The 27350-nt window shown below is 44.5% G+C and overlaps 1 protein-coding gene and 1 long non-coding RNA gene across 7 annotated transcripts in view; one reads left to right on the top strand and one right to left on the bottom strand.

Moving 5' to 3' along the window:
• COL15A1 (collagen type XV alpha 1 chain) overlaps positions 1-27350 on the bottom strand; it is a 308100-nt gene that overhangs the window by 189970 nt on the left and 90780 nt on the right. For 5 of the 6 annotated variants that reach the window (XM_014602928.3, XM_019485342.2, XM_059728547.1 and 2 more), the window contains exon 1: positions 21639-22237. The exons of the other annotated variant lie outside the window; for it this stretch is intronic. In XM_014602928.3, coding sequence (XP_014458414.1) covers positions 21639-22017 — 379 coding nt within the window. In that variant the 5' untranslated portion in view covers positions 22018-22237. Of the gene's footprint in view, positions 1-21638; positions 22238-27350 lie in introns of those variants that run through there. 6 annotated transcript variants of the gene reach the window in all.
• On the top strand, positions 9105-14839 carry LOC132250832 (uncharacterized). Its single transcript, XR_009462476.1, has 2 exons — positions 9105-9513; positions 13544-14839. It is a non-coding gene; the product is annotated as an uncharacterized LOC132250832 (long non-coding RNA).

Genomic DNA, 27350 nt, shown 5'->3' with positions numbered 1-27350 from the left:
TGTAGGGGACAATGTATGAGGGTCCCACAGGACAATTCTGCTTGTTGTTCTGGCACAACAGCTCTCTAAATCAGCTCTCTAGTACCCTGGTTGGAGGATCAACCCTGACATGAATGGGCGACTGATGCTACCTTAGTCAGGGGGGGCACGTATCCCCTCCCCCCTAAGCAACCAGTCGGTGACCGGGGTGGGGGTTCCCCCACGGCCAATCTTGCTGACCGGGGGAGCTCCCCCGTGGCAAAACTCACTGACCAGGAAGCGGTGGCCGTGCTCCCAGAAGTGGCCGCAGCACTACATCCAGTGCTCCCACTCCCCAGTTGGCGCTCACAGAGGGGGCACCAGCGCTCCCATCTGATGCCCCTGCCCATCACCTAATCAGGGAGCACAGCCAGTCAGGGGGTGCACCAGTGCTCTCAGGGGGTGCACGTACACCCCCGTGCACCCTCTACATGTCACCACTACTGACATGGATATGCTGCAGACCATGGGTGGGCAATTATTTGGGCTGGAGGGCCACTTAGGGAGTTTTGGTGAGCTGTCACAGGCCAGGTCAGCACCTTGCCCCCTCCCCACCGCAAACAGCTCATCAAAACTTCCTGGATTGGACAGCTGAGATGGAGCCATGAGGGACAGAGAGTGGCATCTAGGAGCGGGACAAGTGGTGGAGCTAGGATTGTGGGGCCATGACAGAATGGGGCTGGGGTCCAGGGCAGAGACCTGGACCCCATTCCCCGCATGACCCTGCAAGGGGTGCCGGTTCTACAGGTGGGGTCATGAAAGGAGCACATCACAGCTCTGCCCTGGGCCCCGGCCCCGCACTGTCACTGCCCAGCAAAGCTGGGGTCTCCATGGAGACTGGGTGAGACCCATGCGGGCAGGATGTGTCCCGGTGGATGGGATGGGGCCATGGGCAGGCAGGGAACTGTGTCTGGGAGTGGGACAGGTGGGCGGGGCCAGGATCTTAGGACAGCGACATTGCAAAGCTGGGGCATGGGGCTGAGCTGCAACCCACTGCCCATGCGTCCTGCCCATGGAACCGATGCCTGTTGCAGCGACCTGCAGGCACTGAATTGCGGCTCTGCTCTGGGTCCTGGCCCTGCGCATGTTACCTCCCCAAGATCCAGCACTGCCCATCTGTCCCAATCCCAGACACTACTCCCCACCCACCTATGGTCCCATCCCATTCACATGCCCTGCCCATGCGGGTCCCACCCCCAAGGGAAGCTGCCACTGCTGGGGCTGCCAGGAAGCAAACCCAGCTACCATGGTGCCCCAGGCTGCTGTGCACCCAGGGGCAACAGAACCAGCAACACGTGCCATGGCCCAGGGTGCCCCCCATGCCTGGGCCAGGCAAGACCAAAAGATCTGTCACAGACTGAACAAAATCCCTTGGCAGGCCAGATCCAGCCTGCAGGCCACATTTTGTCCACCCCTGCTCTAGATGTTCCCTCAGTTGACTAGGATGTACCAAAGAGGCTAGCTGAGTGCGTAGGTCATGAAAAGATGTAACACTAACCATTTTAAAAGATGTGGGGACTTACCGTACAGGACAGCATTTCAGGTGTAACTGTTTTATCTGTTTACTCTTCTGCTCTTATAGTGAAGCTAAACTGCTGTAATGTTTAACTTGAAAGAACCAAGTTTAAGGTTGTGGCAGTTTAGTTTCCATTCAGGAAGAAAAAGATTAGATAGATGAAGTTTATGGTGACTTCCTCTGAAGTACTACAGATTAAAAGCATTTGTTTGTTTCTATGTTTTAAATGGTTCATAACATTTGCTTGGGATAGCAGTGATGGAGTACATGGTGATTGTGCTTATATGAAATTTCCCAAAACCTCGCTACTTGGACTTATAGGTGATGTGGAGAGGGAGGTACCGGGGGGGGGGCACATGCCCCCCAGATTTCTGTAATGATGGTGGGGTGCAGGGCTGCAGCATGGCCAAAGCCAGGGCCCAGCAGCAGCAGGGGCTGCAACAGCACAATTTCTGTGCTGATGGTGGGGCATGGAGCTGAAGCCCAGCTGGAGCCAGCACCAGTGACCAGCAGCAGCAGGGTGGTGGTGGTGGCACAGAGTTGTGCCTTCCTACTGTCAACACTTACATGTCAGCTGTGTTTGGAGTGGATGTTTGGTTCAGGATTTGGGGCATAATGAACTTAAATGTAATCTATATCCATTTCAAAGGAGTTGGAATGTAGGTCTGATCTAAACTAAAACATGAATTTTGCATCAGAGTTATATTACTTAAGAGCCAACTTTGTTAAGTGCTCTAAAATTGTATTAAGGATTCTAGTGTCCCAGCTATAATGATTTTTTTTTCATAAAAATGCCCTGTGAATTTTAGTACAGTAGTATAATAGCTCCACAGTAGAACAGAATAAACTATTACTGCAGTAATTCCTTAACTGTAGCACAAGTGGGTTGTCTTGAGATTGTCAACCACTAATTTATTTGACAAAAAGCTAATGGTCCTGAGAAAAGCTCATTTTATCAGAAACATTTTTGTTCTCAATTTCCCCAGTTAGTTAAGAAACTTGCATACAAATCTTTCAAACAACAAAGTTATATTCAAAGGAGCATTTCACAAAGTCCTAAGAAATGAAAAAAATGTCTATTGTAAGTAAGATTTGTATACTGAATACCTCATTTCTCATGCTTTGCTAAGCATGAGAAGTCAAAGCTGTGTAGTTATTCACATATTAACTATTCATATCTTAGTTTCATTGTTGGTAGGGTCGGAAGGGACCTGAGCAGATCTTCAAGTCCAACCCCCTGCATGGCAGGAAAGAGTACTGGGGTCAAATGACCCCAGCAAGGTGTTCATCTAGACTCCTCTTAAAGACCCCCAGGGTAGGAGCCAGCCATCTGTTGTGCTGGGAGGGAGGTCTATGACAAGAGCTAATATTGTATCAGTAATAATGCCTAATTAATAAATCATTCAAGACTGCATAGTATTAGCCACTTTATGGAAACATTTAAGAAGGAACATGCCCTTGTATCATTGCATTTGCATTAGAGATATGACAAGTACCTAATTCGGATGTGATCTGTACAGGACACAAACCAGACTATGAAAATACAGTGCAGCCACCTACCCCATCTAGTGTGACCACCTACAGACAGAACTATGGCAACAGAGCAAATGGTTGGTGGAGCCCTTCCAACAGATACGGAAGGTCCCGAGATGGGCAAATTGTTGCCTCCTCAAGTAGAGGCTGTGAGAAGGAGCTTCAACTAGAAAACCGCCATTAAATATATTGTGCTTTACCTAAATCTAGTGGCATTCACTGTCACCAAGCCAGAAGCCAGTGGTGTTGGCAGGGTTGATGCCTCAAGCAGGAGAGCTCAGAGGAAAAGAAAGCATAGCAGAAACCTGGCTGTGGCCTCTTGACTTGACTTCCTTCATGGGTCCACAACCCAGGGCCCAGCACATGTTGCACCCAGGGGAGTGTTATGGAATACGCCTTGGAAAATATGGCCTTGGGATGCATGTAGGGACCCCCTCCCTACCTTAGAGGTCCCCCTCTCCTCCTCCCCTTGCTACTGCTTCATCTAGACTTCCACTCAACTCCACAGCCTGCTGCCTTTCCACCTATAGTTGTCTCAGGTGTCCCTCCCATTCTCCTGTTCCTGTCTGATGAGGTGCACCTCATTCTCACTACCTGACTGACTCCCTGTTTTGTTCATCGCCTTGCCCTGATTCCCTCTTACACCCTCCTGGGTGTTGCTCATGTCCCTAATCTAGTCCGTGTCTCACCCCTTCCATGGCCCCTAAAGCTAGCCCAAAAGCCCAAACCTAACTGTGGCTAATCTCCCTGAAGTTCTCATAGCCACCTCGCTATCTGAGACCTGACTCAGCTATGTCCACCTGCCCATTCCTGCAGGTGGCTGCAGACCTTGCCCCCTGCCTATAGGTAGACATGACCCCCTCCCCCTGTTGGTCCCAGGTGCAGGGAGTCAAAGTCCTTGTGGTCATGCTCTGAGCATGACATTTCTAGTTGCACAGGGTTCTACAGGACTAGAAACAATTAACAGGAAGTCTCTAGCTATGGAGATTTCATGTAGACTTTACCACACCTGCAGCTCTCCTGTGAAATATGAATTTTCATTTCTACCTAGGAGAACTTTTACAATCTCCTATGCCTGATGAAGGGTGCCTGTGCCCAAAAGATTGCAAATAAAGACTTTTTTTGTGCAAATATCTGGTTGGTCTGATAAAAGATATCACCTCTGCCATGAGTTTTGAGTCCTAACTATGTAGAGGCACTTTTTGGCTAGAAACAGCTGGAAATGTGCAGCTGATCAAAGTGGCTGTATTTAACTATGTCTGGCTCTGCATGTAAGCCCTCCACCCCAAACAGGAGAAATGTGCAGGAATAGAATTTAAAGTCTTGATATAGCCATGTAAGTTACATATGTACTTTGGGCAATACCATATATACTTGAATATAAGATGACCCCCCAATTATTAGAACCTATATATGGAAAAATGTATAAATTTGTTATAATTTTCCAAGTATAGAATCTAACTATTGGAGAGCTGTTTTGAATTCCCCCTTCCCCCAACAGTGTTACAGCAGGGAAAGCAGCAGCTGGGGGGGAAGGATCAGGTGGCTCCCTTGTCCTCTGCCCCATCCACTTCTCCCTGCAACTTCTTGCCCGTGCCACCTGCACCCCGCCATCCCAGCTTCCCAAACCTCTGCCTCTTCCCCCTCTACTCCCTGCAGTTTCTGCCTCTTCCCTTCCCCCAACTCTTACTGTCAGAAGCTGCTGGGGCTGCTCCAACCTGGAGCACAACATGTGGAAGCTGCCTGGCCATGCAGCTGTGTGGACATTACTGATTAGCCATGCGGTGCCAGGACTGCCTATTGGCTCCGCAGGGGAAGGACTTTCCATGTGCTCCCAGCCCAGGAGAGACCCCAGCTGGATCAGGATCTGAATTGTTCTTCACAGTAAGGGGGAGGGAGGTGGATGGGAAGGAGCAGAAGCTGCAGAAGGGAAAGTGGGGGGGGGAAGAAGGAAGCTGCTGTGGATCTGGCTCTGGCCCTGATCCAGGCTCAGGACCAGTTAGAGCTGCAGCAGCTGCCTGCTCCCTCCCTCCACTTTGTATGCAAATATAAGATGAGGTGCTTTTTCTCCATGCTGTTTGAGGAAAAAAAAGCCTCATCTTATATTTGAGTACCTACAGTAGGATATCACCCTAAGTTGCCATCACGTCTAATGGCTTAGACCATGGTTTCTCAACCTTTTCACTCAAGGCACCCCTCACTAGACTCAAAGCACCCCTAGTTAGACTCAAATCACCCTTGGAAAATACTAGCTTAGTTTTCATCCATTTTTTACTATGGAAAAATAATAGAGAAAGTCTTCTGTTACAAAGAACTCAGAATACAACAAGTAACACTGTAGATTCCTGTTTGAAAGCTCTAGGCTTATCTTGTGAATCATGTCTGCAAATTTAATAGTGCTCATGTTGTATCCTGCTGCATCCTTCGGAGGAACTTAAGGCACCCCAGGTGTGCTGCAGCACCCTGGTTGAGAACCACTGGCTTCGACAATCAAACAGTAATAGAATCTACACTACTGAATAGTAATATAATGTCGCCCCAAGTGGCAGACTCCCAAGATCCATATAAGGCTCCAGGGCAATGACAATATACTCAAAGCTTTCAGTGAGCATAAATATTACTGTAGGATATTTTGGCCATGTTGTGCAAAGTTTTGTTAAAACAGCCATCTGTGACCTGCTTGATTGCCTGTAGCCAAAAAGCAGATATTTTTCAGCATTTCCTTTTTACATTTCTCTTCCATCTCTATACAACTCACAAATACATAGAACTGGGTATCTCTGTGGAATCAGATGCTACATCTATCTGATGGAAAACAAAAGGATTCTGACAATCTTGTGCTCTGCTGCACTCTGTGAAATCTCACCGTATCTGCCATTCAGATGCTCAGGCACTATAGTGACGAATAGTGTATAAACATATATCACTGAAATAAATCCTAGGCCCTCTTGAAGAGCTAGCTTTCAAGGCAAACTGCAGGCATTTCAGTACTTCAGCTATTCAGTGAAGTCTCCAATAGTTCATACGCTGAACACTCAATAAGCTTCACATCTAGGCAACACGCCATGAATAAAACAAACCTGAGCAGTTCAGCCACACTGGGCGCTTCTATGTGAGATGTTTACTGCCAGGTTGCCTAATTAGCTCCACAGTATACATCTCAGTGTCTACACATGTAGTGCTATAGAATGGAGTAAACTAATTAACTCTGTAGTGGGTTAGTATATGTATATACAAGTACTATCCTACTGTGGAGTTTTTTACTCCACAGCCTCACATGTGTAGACATTGATGGGGCTGGCTAGGGTATGAGGGTGCATCAGTGCAGGAGCTGCCTGCCAGCTAGCCCCACAGTGAAGTACCCTCGTGCCCCTGCCAGCCCTTCGACAGCATGCTGAGCTGGGTCAGAGGAGCCCCCGGCTGGCAGGCTGAACACCCGGACTTCCTGCCAGCCAGGGCTGTTTGAACCTGGCTCAACATGCTACAGTCCCCAGCACAGTCAAACAGTGTGCAATATGCACTGGAATGTATTGCTCCATGCTAATAGCACGTGTAGGTAGACATGTTGATTTAGTGTGAAGAAGATTATATGATGATTGATGATCCAGATTACAGGTAAAACCCTTTAAGCTCAAAGCCAACAGCAATACAGCTATCCATACTAACTGCAAACAGCAGGCCCAGAAGAAATCTGCCCTGTTTGTGTCATAATCTTTCCAGTGCTTCTTCTGGGAGATTGTGACTCCATGTACCACACCCTCTATTCAGGACTATGCCATCAAGGGCACACAAATCTTTAACATGCTATAGGTATGCCGAACACTTATATTACTATGTAACAGTTATTTAATGCTGTGTAATATTCTTTAATGCAAAGACTGCTTTTAGAAATGTCCTTATTAGGGGGAAAGTAACAACAATCCATTTATTTAAGTTGCTTTTGCATGTTCCATTATAAAATATATCTGCAACCTTTTCTGAATACAGCCTCAATCTTAGAGACATTCCCCATTCCACTATAATCTTTTATCCTATTTTCAGTCATTTAATTAATTATGGATTCCTCTTCGAGTTTCTTTATTTACAGATAAATAGTACCTACCTGTTCTCTATAACCCTAATGCAAATTTCACATTCTAGTTAGCTGACTAGATCAGACCTACAGTCATTTTATTTGTCCTATGGCATTTTATTCAAGTTTAGCTGAATAAAATAAATATTACTACTAATCTTCTCTAATTTGTATTAAAAATGGCTAAACCTTCTAAAGAGTAAAGACCACACCATCACAAAAGCAAGTATTCTACTGGAGCACCTGCAGTGTGTGGCAGATAAAGCTGGACCAGATCCCTACCTGGGCACACATCCTGGCCACATATGGAGTCCTAGAGACCCTTTGGAGATAAAAAATGCGGGGTAAAACCCCCTCGCTTCTTGGGGAAAGAGAGAGCTGGGCTCCCCTTGATTACTCTGTGGACATGGTAGCACAGACTCATTCTTCCCTCAGAGCTAACGGTATCTTTCAGTGCCAGTTACAGTAATTAGTCCAATGTTTCAAGGAAAAGCAGTTAGTGTAGAAAGTTCGTGGTTTGCACCCAACTATGATGATATATGATGCAGGGGTTGTTATAGCTATATACAACAAACTTTGTTTTCTTATGCACTATGACCCAATTTTTAAGATCCATTATAATGCACTGTTTCTTCCACAGGGCACCTGCCTCTCTCAGTGCTTGGAGAGATGCACCAGGGGAGCTAGAACTCTTAACATTTCCAAACTTAAACATGCTTGCTTTGCAAATAAAGGTCTTTTAATGTAGGACTGCTATTGTCTGAAGAGCAAAGTGAGGCATTTTCAATGGAGTCAGTGAATACTGTAAAGTAATCATTGACTGTATATAAAATGCAGCATTTTTCTATCTTGATTCCACAGCAAGAAATATTATTAATGCTGATCCCAGCCTGGCCTTTAGTACCTTGTGCTCTTCTGAATATTCTGTTCAGCAAAAATCACATTTTGACAACCAGGACATGCCCCTTTCACACCCACTTCCTCCTTAAAGTTGGCAATATGCATGGGGAATGATGTTCGAGTAACCTAGTTAATCCACCCATTTGCGTGGCTTCATTGCATAATGGAAGATTTAAGTGCAGCAGCTGGGCAGAGCTGCAGTTGCAATACAAGACCCTGCCATCCCTCACCTGGCTGGGGTGCATGTGATCAAAGAAAGAAGGTGTGTACAAACTTTGAGACTTTGAATAGACATTGCATTTGTCCTGACATAAGGAAGAATTTCTTTACTGTCCGAGCCCCCAAGGTCTGGAACAGCCTGCCACCGGAGGTTGTTCAAGCGCCTTCATTGAACACCTTCAAGATGAAACTGGATGCTTATCTTGCTGGGAATCTATGACCCCAGCTGACTTCCTGCCCTTTGGGCGTGGGGCTGGACTCGATGATCTTCCGAGGTCCCTTCCAGCCCTAATGTCTATGAAATCTGAGAGATAGCCTTTTGGAGCAGTTACATGTTCAGGCCAGCCAGGGCCTAGAGGACTGAAAGGTAAGAACCCCATGCTCTCATTCTGTGGGACTGTACGGTTTGACCTAGAAACTACTATGCAAAGCCTAAGCAAAAGTGAATGTTGTGTGTTGAATGCCCATCTGCAATGATAAGGGGCAGACAGTCTTAGATAGAGGAAGCTTGAAAACAAAAAACAGAATCAGAGGTACTGGAGCAAAGAGCTCATTAAAATACTAAAAATCACACCCCGAGGCGGGGAAGATATATGCTAATGGAACATATATGTACGTTAATGAGATACATAGCTAAAACACAGGTATAGAGACATGCTCAGTAAAGAACTCCTTGCGTCACTCCTTTATAACCAATTAGCAAACAAGGATGCTTATGAAGATTCAACCTCTGGTATATAAGGGGCTCAGTATTGAATGTGCGTGTGCTTGTCTTGGGAGATTATTCCGCTTGCACCTTTTATTGCTAGCAATAAATCATTTTTTATACTTTCACCCCTAGTATCTTTATTGGCCTTTGCATACCGGGCACGAACCCAGACTTGGGCTGGGGCCTAACAGTTTTTGGCACCCCAGATGGGACTGCTGTAGATAAGCTTTGCCCGGACTAACTGACGACCGGTTTATCTGCTTCTTCTTATCAAAAGTCGAGCGCGCCCCGGGATTTCTTTTCCCGGTGAGACTTTTGTTTCAGGAGAAGCTGGATCGCTGAGGCGGCAGTAGCCTAACGGTGCAACGCCATAGAGTGAAAGTATCAGTAACAGGCACCTGGGTGAGAGGGTAGAAAGGGCATAAGGCCTACCGTCAGTACGTCTGCCTGGGATTATCTCTGTAAGTATTCTGTCTGGCCCGAGTCCAAGACCAGTGATTTTTCCCCTGTGAGGACAAGGACTAAAAACAGATCCCTGGATCCCAGGTAAGTCGGACGGTCAGAACCGGGAAGGCAGTCCTGAAATGGGTACTATTAACAGTAAGGTTAGCAAATGTACCCCCCTCTCTTGTGTATTGAGACATTGGGCAGAGTTTGGTGAGGATGCTATGACTAAGAAGAAAGCTAAATTCTTCTGTGAAACTGCATGGCCACGCTATCAGCTAGATGATAAAGAATATTGGCCTCGGGAGGGAAGTGTTAATTATAATACCATCTTACAATTGATTTTGTTCTGCTGGCAGAATGGTAAATGGGAGGAATTGATGTATGCGCAAGCGTTTATGTCTCTTTGTAGAGATAAAAAAGTTTTGGAGGAATGTGGATTGGGGGAGGGGGTTGGGATCTGTGAGATGGCTGTGGCTCGACCAGCTGCAAATCCTGTCCTGGACTGTCCGGAGCCGGAGGCTCTTCCCCCTGTGTTGCCTTACCTTATCCTCTTCCTCCTCCTCCTCCTCCTGATTCATCTGATTCCTCGTTGGCATCTGCTCTTCCTGCTTCTTCCCCCCCTGAGGCAGAAGTTGTAAATACTCCCCGACATAGGGATCTGGAACAGCGCCAACCATGGCCGTCAGGTGTTTGGCAATCTCCAAACTCCCCGACTTCTCCTGATATAAGCCCGGGAGGAGGATGGAGAGTACAGTTAGAAGCAGACTCCGGGGTTAAGGGAAAATATCACAGGGAATCCGATTCTGGCCGTGGGAAGGGAAATGGGGTATTTCCCCTAAGAGAACAAGTGGTACCCGGGCCTCTCGAAGATGACGGTGAGCCAACCTACCGTCGAACCTTTGTGCACATTCCTTTTAATACCTCAGATTTGTATAATTGGAAGAACAATAACCCCAGCTTGAGAGAGAATCCTGAAAAGGTACAGAACCAGTTTAAAACGATTTTCAAAACCCATAACCCAACTTGGGCAGATGTTCAGTCTCTTCTAGATATCTTGTTGACACCAGAGGAAAGGAGAATGGTAGTGAACAAAGCTCGTGAGTACGTGGAAAAGGAAATTATTGCAGGGAACCTGCAAGGAAATAGAGATGATCATGTCCCCATCCAGGAGCCAGATTGGAAACCAGACCAAGATATGACCTCCATCCGTGCCTATCGAGAATATATCCTCCGAGGATTGAGAGATGCTGTGAAAAAATCTCAGAATCTCAGTAAGGTGTATGAGATTCGACAGGAGGCTAATGAGACCCCGAGTGCTTTTTTGGAAAGAATTTACAATACTTTCAGACAATATACTCGTGAGGATCCGGAGGATGCATCGAACGCTCGCATGGTAAATATGATCTTTATGGCTCAGAGTGCACCAGACATTAGAAAGAAGTTGCAGAAGGCAGACGGAACAACAGGTATGCCTATTTCCCAACTAGTAGACATTGCTTACCAAGTATTTACTAACCAAGAAAGTGTTCAGGAAAAGAAACAGGACAAGAAAGAGGAGAGAAAGATGAAAATGCAGGCAGCCCTAGTGGCAGCTGCAATTACGAGAAAACCTAGAGATGAGGGATCCTGGAGACAGCCGCAGAGACGGGGTCCATTAGAGAAAGATCAATGTGCCTTTTGCAAACGAAAAGGACATTGGAAGCGGGAATGCCCTTATCGAAAAGTTGGGGAAGGTGAAAAGAAGAAAGAGGAGAGCAGTGGATTGTTCGCTTTTGGAAGGGATTCAGATTGAAGGGGACAGGAGGCCCGGGAGGGAAAGATAACCCAGATCCCAGTGTCCCCTGACGAGCCTCTGGTTAAAATGCAACTAGGGGACAGAGATGAATTGGTAGATTTTCTCATAGATACAGGTGTTGCCCATTCTGTTTTAACTCAAAAACTGAAACCTTTAAGTAAAAAGACTGTGCCGGTGGTAGGGGTTACAGGGAAGGCAGTAACACGATCCTTCCTACAGCCAATGACCTGTAATATTGGGCAGGCCGAAGTTACCCATCAATTCTTGTACATGCCAAACTGCCCCGTTCCCCTTTTAGGGAGAGACCTCCTCTGTAAACTGCAAGCTATGTTGTCGTTCCAGGATGGGCAAATGTTTTTAACAGTGCCTCCTGAAAAGGGGTGGCATTTACAGGCTTGCCTTCTCGGCCTTCTCCAAGAGGAGAGTACACCGGATATTCCTCAACCCCTGCTCGATGCTGTTGTTCCATGGGTATGGGCAGGTCACCGACCTGGGAAGGCTAAAAATGCTGACCCTGTGAAGATTCAACTTTTGCCAGGGGCCCAGCCTCCATGTGTGAAACAATATCCAATGCGGATGGAAGCCAGGAAAGGACTGAAGCCGTTAGTTGAACGGTTCCTGGAGTATGACCTTCTCCGTGAATGTACATCAGCTTTTAACACACCCATCTTGCCTGTGAAGAAGCCTAAGAGTAATGAATATTGTTTCGTCCAAGACTTGAGAGCTGTAAATAAAGTGGTTGTGAGTATATACCCGGCCGTGCCTAATCCGTACACCTTGCTATCTGCTTTGAACCCAGATCATAACTGGTTTACGGTTATTGATTTAAAAGATGCTTTCTTCTGTATACCGGTAGAGAGGGGATCTCAGGAAATATTTGCATTTGAATGGGAAGACCCAGATACTAGCATTAAGACTCAGTTGTGCTGGACTGTCTTACCCCAAGGATTTAAAAACAGCCCAACCTTATTTGGCAATACATTAAGCAAGGATTTACGTAGGCTAGAATTGCCACTGTCCTGTGCTCTTTTGCAATATGTGGATGACTTGCTTTTAACAGCCACCACTGAAGCAAGCTGCCTGGAAGGAACAATTTGCCTCCTTAATTTTCTGGGTCAACAAGGGTATCGCGTTTCCAGGAAAAAGATGCAGCCCATATCCCAGAAGGTCACATATTTGGGATTTGAATTACAGCCTGGTCAGAGAGCCCTGTTGCCTGAAAGAAAAGAAGCTATATGCCAGCTGGCACCCCCAATAACAAAGAAACAACTACGAGGATTTTTAGGTACAGTAGGTTTTTGCAGGATTTGGATTCCAAATTTTGGGGTTATTGCAAAACCTCTATATGAGGCAACACACGGAGATGAAAAGGTACTCAAATGGACTGAAGAGTGTGAGCAAGCATTCTGCCAGTTAAAGCAGGCTCTCATTGAAGCACCCGCCTTAGGAATACCGGACATGAGTAAGCCTTTTTCCCTTTTTGTGCATGACCGAGGTGGGGTAGCCGTGGGAGTCTTAACACAGAAATTGGGTAGCTGGCAATGACCAGTGGCATATTTTTCAAAAAAATTAGACTTTGTGTCATGTGGATGGCCTGCTTGTCTCCGGGCTGTTGCTGCTACCTGTCTGCTAATACAAGAAGCTGAAAAATTAACCCTAGGCCATGAAATGATTGTATATATTCCTCATGCGGTACTTACAGTCTTGGAACAGAAAGGAGGGAGAAAAGAAACTTCAGGACATCAGAGAATAGGCAATGGGCCAGGAGAAGAATGGCAGGTGGATTTTACTGAGTTACCCCGGCAACAGGGGATGAGATATCTCCTTGTCTTTGTGGACACTTTCTCTAATTGGGTTGAGTGCTTCCCATGTTGGACTGCCCAAGCCCGAGAGGTGGTCAAGGCACTCCTACGAGAAATTATACCTCGCTTTGGACTTCCAAAAGGAATAGGGTCAGACAATGGCCCACATTTCATTGCACAAATTACTCAAAAGGTTTCTGAGTTCCTGGGAATCAGCTGGCATTTACACACCCCTTGGAGACCCCAGTCCAGTGGAAAAGTGGAACGTATGAATCAGACCTTAAAAAGACACCTTGCAAAGATTTGCCAAGAAGCTTGACTCAAATGGCCAGAGGCCCTACCCTTGGCCCTGTTGCGAGTAAGGGTTGCACCACATTCTAAATTGGGATTAAGCCCATTTGAAATAATGTATGGTAAGCCTTACCCTCTGAGTCTGCCCATGAGTACTGAACAACAGTTACATGTTTTAGGAGAAGGAATGATTAGAGAATATGTATGGTCTTTGGTTTCTGTTTTGTCTTCCATTCATCAGCAGGTACGGGACGTGCTGCAGACACAGAACCAGTCTCCTACCCCGGAAAATCGATTATTACCTGGAAGTTACGCTCTTGTGAAAGATTGGAACGAGGAACCACTTCGAGCCAGATGGAAGGGCCCATATAGAGTACTTTTAACGACCCCAACGGCAGCAAAGCTCGAAGGAATCAAGACTTGGATACATTCCAGTCGCCTAAAGCCGGTGGCTGAACCAGAACAAGAAGAAACTCCTGCAAACTCCGGGACCGGAGGCAGAGAACAGTGGAAGGTGGAGCCAATAAGGGACTTAAAATTCCTATTCAAAAGAAAGGAACTTTGAATAATTTGTCAATCTTTGATCAAGTTTTACAAGCCTTATTATGAAATTGTTCAAGGTTTTAGTGTGGGGCACCCTAATTTGTCCACTCCTACTTATAGGAGGGGAAAATCTTTTACCACAAGAATTTGACCCTCAGGAAAATGTCTGGATTTATCTGGCCCGGGAAATATTAAATAGAACAGACTTCTGCTTGGCAGGAGGGATCAATGCTCATCTGGTTTTTACCTCATACTTAATTGCAGTACCTACCCCTTTGAAAATTTTACAGAATTATACTATGCTGAAAGATGTAAAGAAGGAAAATACATATCAGGATATATATAAGTGGGGGACTATTGTAAAAGAGAAAAGCAGAGACATGTTTTCTGTACGGGTTCAGGCAACAGCTAATGCTTCTGAATGTTTCTTAATAGTGAATTGTACCAGTAATTGCTTTAAATTGAACCAAGGTAGAAAAATCTTCTGTAATAAGACCAGTCAAATTGAATGGAGCAATCATAATTAATAATAATTATAAATGCTCCAGATGAGGGAAATGTAAGGTTTGACCTAGAAACTACTATGCAAAGCCTAAGCAAAAGTGAATGTTGTGTGTCGAATGCCCATCTGCAATGATAAGGGGCAGACAGTCTTAGATAGAGGAAGCTTGAAAACAAAAAACAGAATCAGAGGTACTGGAGCAAAGAGCTCATTAAAATACTAAAAATCACACCCCGAGGCGGGGAAGATATATGCTAATGGAACATATATGTACGTTAATGAGATACATAGCTAAAACACAGGTATAGAGACATGCTCAGTAAAGAACTCCTTGTGTCACTCCTTTATAACCAATTAGCAAACAAGGATGCTTATGAAGATTCAACCTCTGGTATATAAGGGTCTCAGTATTGAATGTGCGTGTGCTTGTCTTGGGAGATTATTCCGCTTGCACCTTTTATTGCTAGCAATAAATCATTTTTTATACTTTCACCCCTGGTATCTTTATTGGCCTTTGCATACCGGGCACGAACCCAGACTTGGGCTGGGGCCTAACAGGACAACAGTGATCTGAGATTTGGGGTATTGGGCAGGGGGAGGCAGGACAGGCAGGGTGTTTACACTAATGTGTAGCCTTGAGTGGTTACCCTTTAGTGTAACACGAGCTGTGTAGCACAGATCAGAGAATTCTGCCCTGGAGTGACATAACTTTGAGCTGCCTAATGAGTTCTTAAAACTAGTTTCAGGTCCAGGGGTTAAGAGCTTCAGGAGCTGCCCAAAATTACCGTGTAACAAGGCTCTGAGTTTGTAAGGTTACTGTGGGTCATTCCTAGGACAAGCTGGTCAGGTTGTGTGTTCTCACTTGACACCAGCTGTATAGTCTGTATCTGTGTAGGACACAGGGGTCTTCTGGCCATGGTGACTGTAAGCAATGAAGTGGGAAGTGCATGTAGACCATGAGTTTAATGATGGGCAAATGGAAGTATAGTTTCAGGTAGGATAGTGACCAGGTGACACACTTGTCAAATGTAGATGTGAGATTATTTCAGTGTGGTAGGCCAAAAATCTGACTATGTACTCCAGCACAGTAGTGTGACTTTTTCAGCAAATTTCATGATGAAATGATACATGACCACATCTTTTATGGCACGGAGGATCACTACATGCCAGAGACATTGCAGATTACTGGCTCAATTAACTTTCTCAAAATACTTGAGAAAGCCATTATAAGTGAAACAGGCTGAGAGCACCAAGCAGCCCCAAGAGACATCACAGGGTCCTGGCAAACCCACAGGCTGGTCATGCCACTGCCCAAAAAACAGCTGTCAAATAGCAACAATTGTCAGCACAAGTCCAGAGCAGACCTCCAGAAAGCTGAAAGCAATGATCCTGCTGAGGAGAGCATAAAGCAGCCAAAACTGTGAGATATGTGAACATATTGAATCTGCATGTGTAAATCTAATGTTACTTTTGGTTAAATCTGCTAATGCCACTGCATGCATAGTTTTATTTTAGGTTTCCAATATGTTCTGTGTCTACTAGTCTGGTAGCACTCTTCCCCACACTTGTGGCTGAAGTAATTTAGTTATGAAGGCCCTGGGACAAGCATAACAAAAACCATTACACGTGTCTTATAGGGACAGGTCTCCAGACATTCATGCAATGAATGCCTAGTTTACAAAACCATATGTAGGCCCAACTACTAAAGATAAAAATGAGGATGCCTTCCTGGAGTACATTCTAGTTAGTGGAGTTGAATCAAGTTATTACACTGCAAACACAATGCTCCACAGCACTACCATCTCTTACAGTAATTCCTGAGAACTACAAATTTGCCTTGGGTCACCTCAAGAAACAAGGAACTATTTGGACCTGAGAAGAGATCCCTACAGACTATTGGGATGCTGAGTGCATAGCTGCAGTACTGTAGTACAACACAACATCTGTTTGGTCCACAAGAAAGTTATTCAGCCAGTTGATGAGCTTTCCAACTGGTGTTCATGTCTGGTCAAAATGGTAAAATCTGGAAATGTGTGCATATGCACTGACATCTCTGAACTCAACAAGAGTGAGAAATGTGAACACTACCCCATTCTAGCAGTTGAACACACACTTGGCCAGTTACAAAAGCAAAAATATTTAGCAAATTTGATGCCAAACTTGACAGATACCATTTTCTCAGGAGTTGTCTATTCTCACCACATTCATTACTACATTTGGGTTATCTTCCACACCTGAGATCATTCAGAAGCTGATTAGCCAGCTGTTAGAGGGTCTAGCTGTTAGAAGGTCTAGAAGGGGCAGCCTTCCATTTTAATTATATCTTGATCCATGACCCTATAGTATACAGATCCACCAGGATTGCCCATACAAGTTGCTACATATACTTCAGGAAGTAGAGAAGTTTAGACTTACTCTAAATGTGAACAGATGTGAGTTGGGTAAAGACAATACCCAATTCTGATCCTTTGCCCCTCTCATCATTTGGCCATTTTCAGCCCATCCATGGGCTCTCCACTCACAACTTTCTCAAAAGACTAGGAGTTTTACCTGTGTTATTTCAGTCCCTCACTTTCCTTAGATCAATGGGTTCACTGAGGCTGCAAGAAAAGATAGTGAAATCCCATAAACAAAAAGCATAGGTCACCCATGCAAGGATTTTTTGGCATATCTTGCTACATCATTTGCAAATGGCTTCAGCCTAGCTGAACTACTCATGAGCAGGTACCTTAACATTCCCATTCCACTAAGTCCACTACAGTTCAAACCTCATATCCATGAGAACTGCATTCTTCAAGCAAGGGAAAGTAATCATACGCAACAATAAGAGAAACATTATGACAGACATCATGGACTGCAAGAACTTCCTGAACTCCAGCTTTGTTGATCAGTCTGGATCCCTTATGGACTGACACTTAAGGACAGATCAAGGGAATACAACTCTCCCCAAGAGTATGTTGAATCACCATATAGGTTGCTCCATGAATCTTATATTCCAATACCCTTCACCACAAATGGTTCAGGAGACAATACTTGACACCCATCTGAGACATCAATGACAATTTCTTATTCAGCTTCAAACACTGTTGATTTTGCAGCACTTCCACCAAAAAGTGCTAGCTTGTGCTTCTCCTATCACAGAAGGCATGGATGTTGGTTAAAACCTTCCAGGAGACTAGATTTCTAAAGATCTAGGTGTTACACGAGTTGGTTTGAAATACGTAGATGTGTAATAATGCAGTCTGCCTCTGCAGTGTAGCCAGGTGTCAATATAGTACAGTGACCCTGGCATGGCAGATCATTTGCTGAGGTCTAGAAACATAGAGCAGTCTGAGAGCCCGGGGGTGGGAGGAGGTTATGCTGAGTGGAGTTACAATATAACATTATCGTTTTCCCTTTTTGCTGGAAGTTGCCGTTGTGCTGTTTGTACTGGAATAGGCCTACTTTCCAGAGAAGAAAACATTACTTCCATTTTTCCCATGTTATTAGCAACCCCCAACTATAATTTTTTTTAATTGCATCAAATGTGAGAAAGAAGGGAAAGAGTCCTATTGCTCTCTGCAATGTAAAGGTCAACTTTAATTAAATACACTCTTGCTTGCTTCAGCAGTTCAGAATCCTGTACAAGTCCTATAAATAAAAAGATTTAAGGGGATTTGAGTAGCATTAAACACAGAACTTGAATGGATTTTCTATTGAAACTTGCCCTAAATCAGTTAATATCCAATTCTCAGATACAATTATTATAGGGTTTCCTTCCTTTAAATTTACAGAAGCCACAATACACTAAAGCCAAAGCTAATAGTTGCTGTTTACAGATGTGAAAAACCACAAAAAATGGCACTTTAAGTTCTGTGCGCCCTCATGCCGAGCCCAACACATGCCCATGAGAGGCATTGTGTTAGATCCAGTTTGCCCAATGTCTGTGCAGATCTGGTGCTTTAGCGGTGCTTTTATCTACTAGCTGATTGAATCAGCTAGCAGACAGAAGTGCCAAAAAGCCCTTCTGAGCATCTGATCTATACAAATGCTGCAGAGCCAGGTCGAACTAACACACTGTGTCTTACAGTGAAGGGCTTGTTTTCCACTACCCCCCACATCACAGCCTTTAAGCGCACAGAGGGGCTTGTTTCAATCCTTGTGAACATGCGGTTTAAATTGTCCACATAGTTTGAGAAAAACTGGAAAATTGAAAGTACAGACTGTCCAGCAAAACCAAAGACAAATTTCATTCATGGTTATAATTTATGAGCTATGAAACTAAAGTAACATTTATGGTTTAAGCAAACAATAAGTGAGGTTCTTGCTTCAGATTCAATTCTCACAACATTTCATATAAAAAATGTACAAGTTTACTGTGTGAGATACTTACACTGACAAATATATTTGTGCAACACTACTTGCATTAAAATTGATTCCTGTATAAGTTATTGGCCAATTCAATTATTTTGTAGTATTTACATTATACATAAAAATGTTTGGGGAAAAAAGCTTTTCTTTTTTCATTTTGCTGGAGGGTGAAGTCAGTCATCCCCTGAGTAACCCTATCCACTTACCTACTGTGACTGGGTGCTAACTCCTATTTCATGTTATATGCCTAAATGGCACATACCCAAACACATACTTGCAGTTTTTGGCACTTATGTATAGTTTAGAATTCTATGTCACCCTGAGGCAAAACAGGATCCCCTGGGCACATACCTACTGGAAGTCAAGTAGTGGAGGTGGATGGGCTTCCCATATCTTATTCTAGTGAGCAAGTGACTCAGGTTCTAAGGCCCTTTTCAGAGAAGGGATTGATCCTGTATTGTCTGCTTCCTGACAGAGTGCTCTATTCACAGGTTAGACATTATCCAGAGCATTATTTGTTGAGAAAGGTTCAAACGCGAGTCTCCTACTCACTGTCTAAATGTGATAACCAGTCGATTATAGGACTTAAACATGAGAAAGCCTACTTCTTTCCCTACTACTCATAGGATTGTGTCCAGTCACAGTTTCAGAAGTCACCCAGCTTTATACCAGTACCTGAGAACATGTGGGCAGATGCTTTCCTAGCAGTATCATAGTCTTACTGAGCATGCTCAGTAGACACATGCATGCTTCTGTATCCAAAATGATCGCTTCAGGATCGCTTCAGGCTAGACATAAGGAAACTTCTTTAGAAGTCGAGTACCAAGGGCTCAGAACAGGCTCCCCCCAGAGGTGGTACAGTCATCCACTCTGGCGATCTTCCAGAAGCGCCTTGATGCCCATCTGCCCCCAGCAGTCTTTCCTGCCCAAGTGCAGGGGGACTGGACCTGATGATCTGTAAGGTCCCTTCCAGCCCCTAATAACTATAAGGTATAATAAATTATTATTATTATTTAGATTTATATCCTGTTCTGCTCTGTTTATGCTTTCCTCAGCCTTCAAATACCACTAAATTAGATTCCAAGATTTAAACACAGATTCTCAAACCCTTTTACCAGTATGTGACAGGCAGTCCTTAACACCACCCCGAAGTTTGACCTTCAGAGCTTAATGAAGGCCACACTGGTGGAAAAGACATGTTGAACAGTTGGAAGAAAGGGATGTAGCAGAAAATGCAACTGGAGTAGAAATTATGTTTATGGCAAAAGTCTCAGACCTGCAGAGCACTGGGAGTCTGGAACAGCCTTCTAATAGGAATCATGGGATAAAAAACAAAACAAAACAAAACACTCAAATACTTTTAAAAAATTAAGCTTCATTTTATACCCAAGGGTGGGAGGAGGGAAGAGCAGGTAGCAGGGCACCAGCCCCAGTTGCCCAATGTGAAGAGGGTGCAAAAATATTAAACACTGCTATGACCAGCCCCGAAATGCTGGTGATGGCAACAACGCAACCACTGCTGCCACGCTACACCTATGGCAGAGCTTGATACATCTATGAACCGGGTTATACGATATGTTTGCCACAAATAGCATGGAAGTTGACTCGATGAACTTAAAGACCCCTTCTAGTCCTATGAAAAGTAGGTAATCTCTGGTGCCAATGAGAACAAGGAGCAGGAGTTTGCTAACAGACTTGACTCGTGGTCACACTTCTCCAGCCACACTTGTGCAACCCTATTAATTTAACTGGAATTGATGTGGTGAGAATTTGGCTTTGAATCACCAACTGATTATGTAACCGTACACATGCTGCTGCTGCTTCACAGTGATGGCTCCCATTGTTTCCATTTTTGCCAGCTGTAAATGGAGCATGAATTCCGCTAAACCCTGGCCTGTCCAGCGATCAGAGAGCATACAGTACTTCATAGTTATGTCTTCACTCTGCTGTTTCTTGTAATAGTTAGTTTAGTTTCAGGCAGAGAAACTCCATTAATCCCAGGATTAAAGAGCACAGAACAAAAACTTTAAATACAAAATAATTCTGTGTGCACACTGGTTTCTAAATTCTTCTTTCTTTTCTCTTTCCTCCAGTTGTGTCGGTTTGATTTTACATAACACAGTGACCACATTAGCTTGGCTATTATATGATAAGATCATAAGCAGACATCCCCAAGCAAGGCTTATTAAATACTGTGATAAAGATTAAAATTGCATTGAGTCTGCAATCAATTAAAGTACATGTTTTGATACTGGTAATCCCTACATTTTCAAACTGGTGTATATAATTATGGCAATAACGTGCTTCATTTTATTATTATTCACTCACTTCCATTTTTCCAGTTGTCATACAGTCTGGCATGATACATGATTCCCAATTTCCATTTTTGGTGAAAAAAAGTCATTGGGTCACTTACATTTATCATCTTTTTTCAAAAAAGGTTAATACCAGAATTATGATAGCAGATTTGATCAGTGCTTCTTCCCCTTAATTCACTGAAATGAGGCACATTTAGACAGCATGAAAACTTATGAGACTTAAAATCTGAGCTATCAAGTGTAAAGCTGAGTCTAAGACAATATGGTCTACTGATTTTTTCCTTCTATGGGTCCACATCCATTAAGTAAAATGAAAGTCAAGATTATAGATTATAGTATAGTATTAGCATCCGTGTAGCAGTAAAAACAGGTACTTATTTGTTGCTGCTAAATCCAGTTTGGTACAGAAAAAGGAACAATACTATAAAACACAAGAAAATAACTCCTGACCTTTCTGAATGATAGCATTTCAATTCTAAGGGGCTTAAGAAAGTCCTGATGACATACTTTTGTAGGTACTTTCTCAAGACATATTTACACTCATGTTTATTCTGCCAGTCTGAAATGTTAGAAAACACAACATTGAAATTATTTTTGTCTGATTATTTTACAGCTACCATTACCTGCTTTCTTTTGATTCCACAGACTTATTTTCTCTGCTGTCTTTAAGTCCAGTTCCGTGATAACTTTTTCCTTAGAAAAATAAATTACTGTTTCTTGACCTGGTGAAGTAGATTCATGAGAAGCTCCAGTGACATCAAAAGATGTAGCTGAAGTGATCCACCTTGCAGGAGACCTTGTGCTAACTGCAGTCTGACTCAGAGACACTCCACTCAGTAAGTGTCCCTTATCTGTGCTTTCTTTTAAAGAAACAGTATTGACAGTGCTAGTTACAGGTGTAGTTGTTGTTTCACTGAAGCCCCATAGCCATTGCCACCACCATTGACCTTCTATAAGGCCAGACTGCATTAAGAAAATAACCCATCCTAGTTTGCTGAACATCTTTCAGCACTTCAGACAATGATCAAGTGTCAGACGTCCTTGCTTGATCACTGTCTCCAGTCTCTACAGCTGGTAAAAAGAAAAATAAATTACTTCAGCCTTAAAGCTGCTTAAAGGTGTTTCATGTTGCTGCCACAGTTCACAGGAAGCCATCAGACATGTTTTGCAAGCTTAAATGTCTAATTTACAATCAAAATATTCCCTACTAATCACTTATGTCCTTGTGTAATGTAGCTCTGAAGCCAGTTAGTTACCAACTTCTTTTTTCATGGAAATGAAGGGCACTGAGCCAGCTTCAGGAGGAGTTTCTTGCTTACACCAATCAAAGTACTGGACCCCAAAGGGGAGGGGGGCGGGGAGAAATCTTGCCTCAAGCAGCTACAACAAATTAAGAGACTTTTGTTTTACAAGTCTCCCTGGTGGCATGATCTGTGCAGCAGCAAAAATAATCCTTGTTCAATAATCCTTAACTAATACTATGGTTCTCACTAAACAAGCCTGGAGTGCCTTGTGACATGAATGGAACAGTGACATATATATTTTTATTTGAAGTTTGTTGGTGCTGAGTTTTATATATTTGGAAGACATCAGAAGAAGCTGGATGAGAGACCTCACATGTTTTACTGCGATTATATACAAAGCTCCCCTTTCTCCTAAGCCTTCTACCATATTATAACATTTTAAAGATCAGAAAAGGCAAGAAAACTCCATCTAATCACTCTCAAATTGGCCTGTGGTCCTCAAGTAGATCTTGGCTAGGGACAGACATTCAAAAAAGCCTGAGTTGATTCAGTCTTTGCAGGCTAGTCTAATCTGCCTAGCTTGAACCGATTTGAAGGCAGATAGACATTCCCTTTTCATTCCATGAATGCAGGCATATGCCCACAGTGGCTCAGGCTAGAAAGCCTGGGGTGGTGCAGGCAGGGTAGGGGGTTTACACCCCTCCCTAATCAGTGTCCTGATGGGGGCACTAGAGCAGCCCTCCCTTCCCTTGAATACTGCTGAGCTGAGTGGGGAGTGTGGCCAGGCCCCATCAGGACACTGATTAGGGAGGGGTGTAAACCCCCTACCCTGCCTGTACCACCCCAGGCTTTTCCCCTGCTCAAGGGGCGGGCGTGTTGTCAGACCCCAGCCCCAGGCTAGCACTCGGAGGCAAAGAGGGGCAGGGGTGTGCAGTACACATGCATCTGTTGATGATACTGAGCTTTTCAATTTCCATCTCCACCTGCAAACCTGACAGGGATTCAAACCAGCAGTGGGGCTGATAAAACCACAGTATTATCAGCCCATCAGAAAACAAAGCCTCTTTCATTAGTTCAAGCTCTTCTTAAACAGCTTTTTCCAAGGAAGGAATGGAGGGACATTACCAGCTGCCCCGCTGATTAGCTCCAAAAAGCCCTAAGCTGACACTGTTCTGTCTGCCTGTCCCAGTGAAACTGGAGACACAGACACCTCTCAGCATTAGCTAGCATACCACATGCCTACGGTCTGTGGGGCTGGGTTCTGTAATGTGGGAGGAAGGGAGGGAGGAATCCCTGCTTGAGCAGCAAGCAGCAAGAGAAGCCAGACAGACCCTGCTGTGCCTGCAGTCTCCCCTGGAGCCCTGGCTAGGGAGGAGAGGGGCAGGGCCAGCCTGTTCTTTGAGCAGAGAGCAGAGCACAGCCCAGCCCAGCCCAGGACTACAAAGCATCTGGGATGCTGGGGGACTCTGGTTTAACTTAAACCAGGAAGGGGTCTGGGACAGACATTGCATAAACTAGTTTGACCCAAATTAGTAAAGTCTGATACTGTATTCAACCAGGTTTATCTTAAACCAGTTTCAGCCATTTTGAAACTGGTTTATGTGCTCTGAACTTATATTCTGTTACAGGTTTAAGCCAGTTTCTGATCACTTAAACCAGTTTGTATGCAATGTCTGTCCCTAGTCCTTTGCATTCCCCAGTACATAACCCTTTAGTAAATTGCTGCTGGCCCAGAACTATGAGCCTTAGAGAGCACAAGACATTGGACTGAGCAGCAGTAGAACCTCAGGAAAGTTGCTAGATTGTTCAAATGTATCACGAGTGTTGCCAGCAGATCAAAGAACTATTGGATAGTTACAGAACAAAGCTGGGTCTTAACAACCAGGTCAAAACCAGCACGCAAGCAGGGCAAGGCACTGACTTCCCAAATGACATTCACAATCAGAAAATTACACATAAGGAGACATAGAAATTAATATCAAAATAAGAAGAGTACCCAGTGGCAAATAACTCATGGGAGTTAGATTTCACCTCCCATGTATGCTCCTCTAACCCAGAGGGATAGACTTCCATCTTCAGCTTCCTCTGTGCAAAAATGCAGTTTATTTCCTACCTATGGGGACTTTTTACCATCTTTAAATTTTCCCTGAACCTGATGAAGGGTGTTTGAGCCTGGAACCTTGCAGAAACTATTTTTGTTTTTCTAATTTCTTATTTGGTCTAATAAAAGGTATCATCTCTGAACCAAGAGTTTTAGAGTTTTGCATTCCATGTATACTCCTCTGCTTTCCTGACAGTATATAACAATGCCATCCTGCTGCATGAAATGCTCAGTCTTCCGTGGTCAAAAGCTCCTGTTTGTATCTCCATTGTTCCTAGAGCTTGTTATGTTCTGAACTTCTCTAGAAAATTCCTTGTTCCACTCTAAATTTCACCCCAAACACCTTCTATTCTGGAATAGAAGGTTAGTTCAACTCTTTTCTGTGATACTTTATCCCATGCACAATTCGAAATGAGCTTAAAGACCGAAGCCCCTATGCAAAGACGATGAACTTTCACAACAATAAAGACATAGAAATAATTACTTTCAGTTCATACCAAAGTATTATCCCTAAGCCTTCTTTTCCTGCTTTACTCTGGAATTACATGCGTAAAAGTTTCCTTAAGCCACCTCAACACCTCCTTTCTCTTACAGCTTTAAAGGGACTAGAAAAATAACTCGAGTTTATTTCCTGCCCTAGGTGTGGGACACAGCAGCACTGAATCTGGAGAGAAGGCTCAAGTAACCATCAAGTACCTAAAAGCTTTGCTGCAATGTGTGCTGTAAGCAGGCATTGGAAAAATAGGACATTTCTCTCTCCTCCAGCTTTTCACTGGTGGTGGAAGATATGTTGCAAATATAAATTATAGCAATGAAGACCCAATTGTTGACAAAATGATCCCCACGTATACTGCATAGCAACAGCAAGAGAAGAGGCTAGAAAAACCATCATTGCCAGATTAGAAGTTATTATCTCTGTAATGGAACTGCTTTTGCTGCAATTCACCGTTTGCTTTTTCCACGAACCGAGAGAGCCTCTCAGGAAACCTATTAATTTTTCTATTAATGTGTCGAATTGCAGAACAGTGTAGGCACAGCACTGCTGTCAGAGACAAGTTTTGTACCCCGAGGCAAACCCTACTGGAAAGAAGAGAGTTTATGTGCATGTTGGGTGGAAGGGGGCACTGACCAGAAAGCCAAGTAGGAAAGAGAATCATTTTACCTGTCCCAGGAATACAACGTCCCCAGCTGGTGCAGTCTGCCTGCCCCTGGGTGTTGATCCTGCTGCTACCAGCAAGTCCCCAGAGGACTGTTATTCTGGCACCTCTTCTAAGTCAGGATCTGAGGCTGGTGGTCCACTCACCCACCCCTAGATACACTACTAGTTGTCTTATCATAAAAGGGCACCAAGCTGCCACCAGAAACCACTAGCTTTCCAGCATGTGCTTCTAGCTATGTAAGAACTAGTTATTGCAAAGGTGTTGAGAAAACATCCCTAAGAAGAATGTAAGGATTTTCAACATGGCAAAAGAGAAGTCTAAGCTGAGAAAGTGTCTAAATATTACTGGTATTGGGGCAGAGCTGGACTTGTTCATACACACAAGAAGAGCATAGCAGGAGATTCTGGCCAAAGTTCATGCCAAGATACTTGCATTCAGCTCCCACCAGGCTGATGGGAGGTGCAGGTATAGCTATGCCTATACACCAGTTTTGTACCTTTCTAACTGTTTGCATTAGAGTTGTGTTTGTATCAACATAGTTACTCAGTCCAATTTCTACTTTGGACATAATTACAGCAGTAGAAAGATGTCCACTAACATAGCTTATTTCCTTAAAGTAATGGAAATACAGTTTGGTTGCCCAGAAATGATTGTTCATTAGGTCTCACTTTTGTTTCAATGGCAAAGCAATCAGTTAATTAGACACCTACCTAGAGCCAAATTCAGCCCTTGAATATTCATATGCAACTCATGGTAACTTCTTGGTGGTTGCACGTGCTCATCTAAGAGCAAATGTTGGGGACACTTGGAGCCCAGCCAGGTCATACATGGTTTTGTGCAACGGAGGCAGCAGCAGCAGGACGCAGAGCCCAGCCTTCAGTGGCAGCCTACCTCCACCCTGTGCATAGATCTGGAGGACACATGCCCCCCTGACCTCTACCAGGGTGTGCAGTGGCAGGAGACCCCTCGCGCCCCTGGATGACCCGCCTGGGTTCCAAGCATCCCATGACCTGGCCCAGCCAGGACCCCATTCACCACAGCTCCTGCCCCTGTCTCTGCCCCACTCTCTCCCTCCATGTGGGAGCCTCAATCTGCAAGCCCCTTCCCCTTCACAAAGTAGACTGATACTTTCCTGCCAGTGCTGGGCAGTGATCCACACACAGGGCTGCCCACCCCTGCTGCAGCCTCCCAGAGCCCACAGCTGAGCTGCCCTGCAGTCCTACCCACTGCCCTGCATTAGGGGGGGTTAAGCCTCATTAGCCCTGGCCTCCTGTCACCTATGCCCTTCATCCACTCCTATACCTCACAGCCTAAACAGCAACATAAAGCAAATACAAACATAATTAAGTGTGGCTGGGGTGCTTTTCTCAAAGCTTTCCACTCAGGCTTCTACTCAGCTTTGTTGGCGTCTCCCAACTTGGGCCTAGCTGGGCCACAGCTCCCAGTCTTCTTTATTGCTTTACCACTCAGCACAGACAGCTCATTTATTTGGCACAAGCAAAGTCAGTCTGTAGTTCACTACTCTGCTGCTCTCTGGGCCCAGCAGTAAACTTCTTCCCACTCTGCCCAGGTCAAACTACCCCCTTGTGCAGGGCTTACCTAGCTCCTAACTCCTCCTTTTCACCACTTTTCATCATCCTTCCAGCAGGCTACAAGTGTTTTCCTCTGGTCTCCTCCACAGGCCACTACTTAATTAGCTGCCAGCTGCTCATTATCTTGGGTTCTGCAGCTTTCTAACTCTACTACTTAGTCCTAGTCTCAGTAACAGTGCTTGGCCCATGTTACATACCCCAGTGCCAAATTTCTGGACCCATGGGGAGCCCCATGAGC

Source organism: Alligator mississippiensis, chromosome 5 (assembly GCF_030867095.1).
Source record: "Alligator mississippiensis isolate rAllMis1 chromosome 5, rAllMis1, whole genome shotgun sequence".
NCBI classification, from domain to species: Eukaryota; Metazoa; Chordata; order Crocodylia; family Alligatoridae; genus Alligator; species Alligator mississippiensis.
Note: the sequence above shows the minus strand (reverse complement) of the source record. Positions and strands in the feature narration are given on the sequence as shown.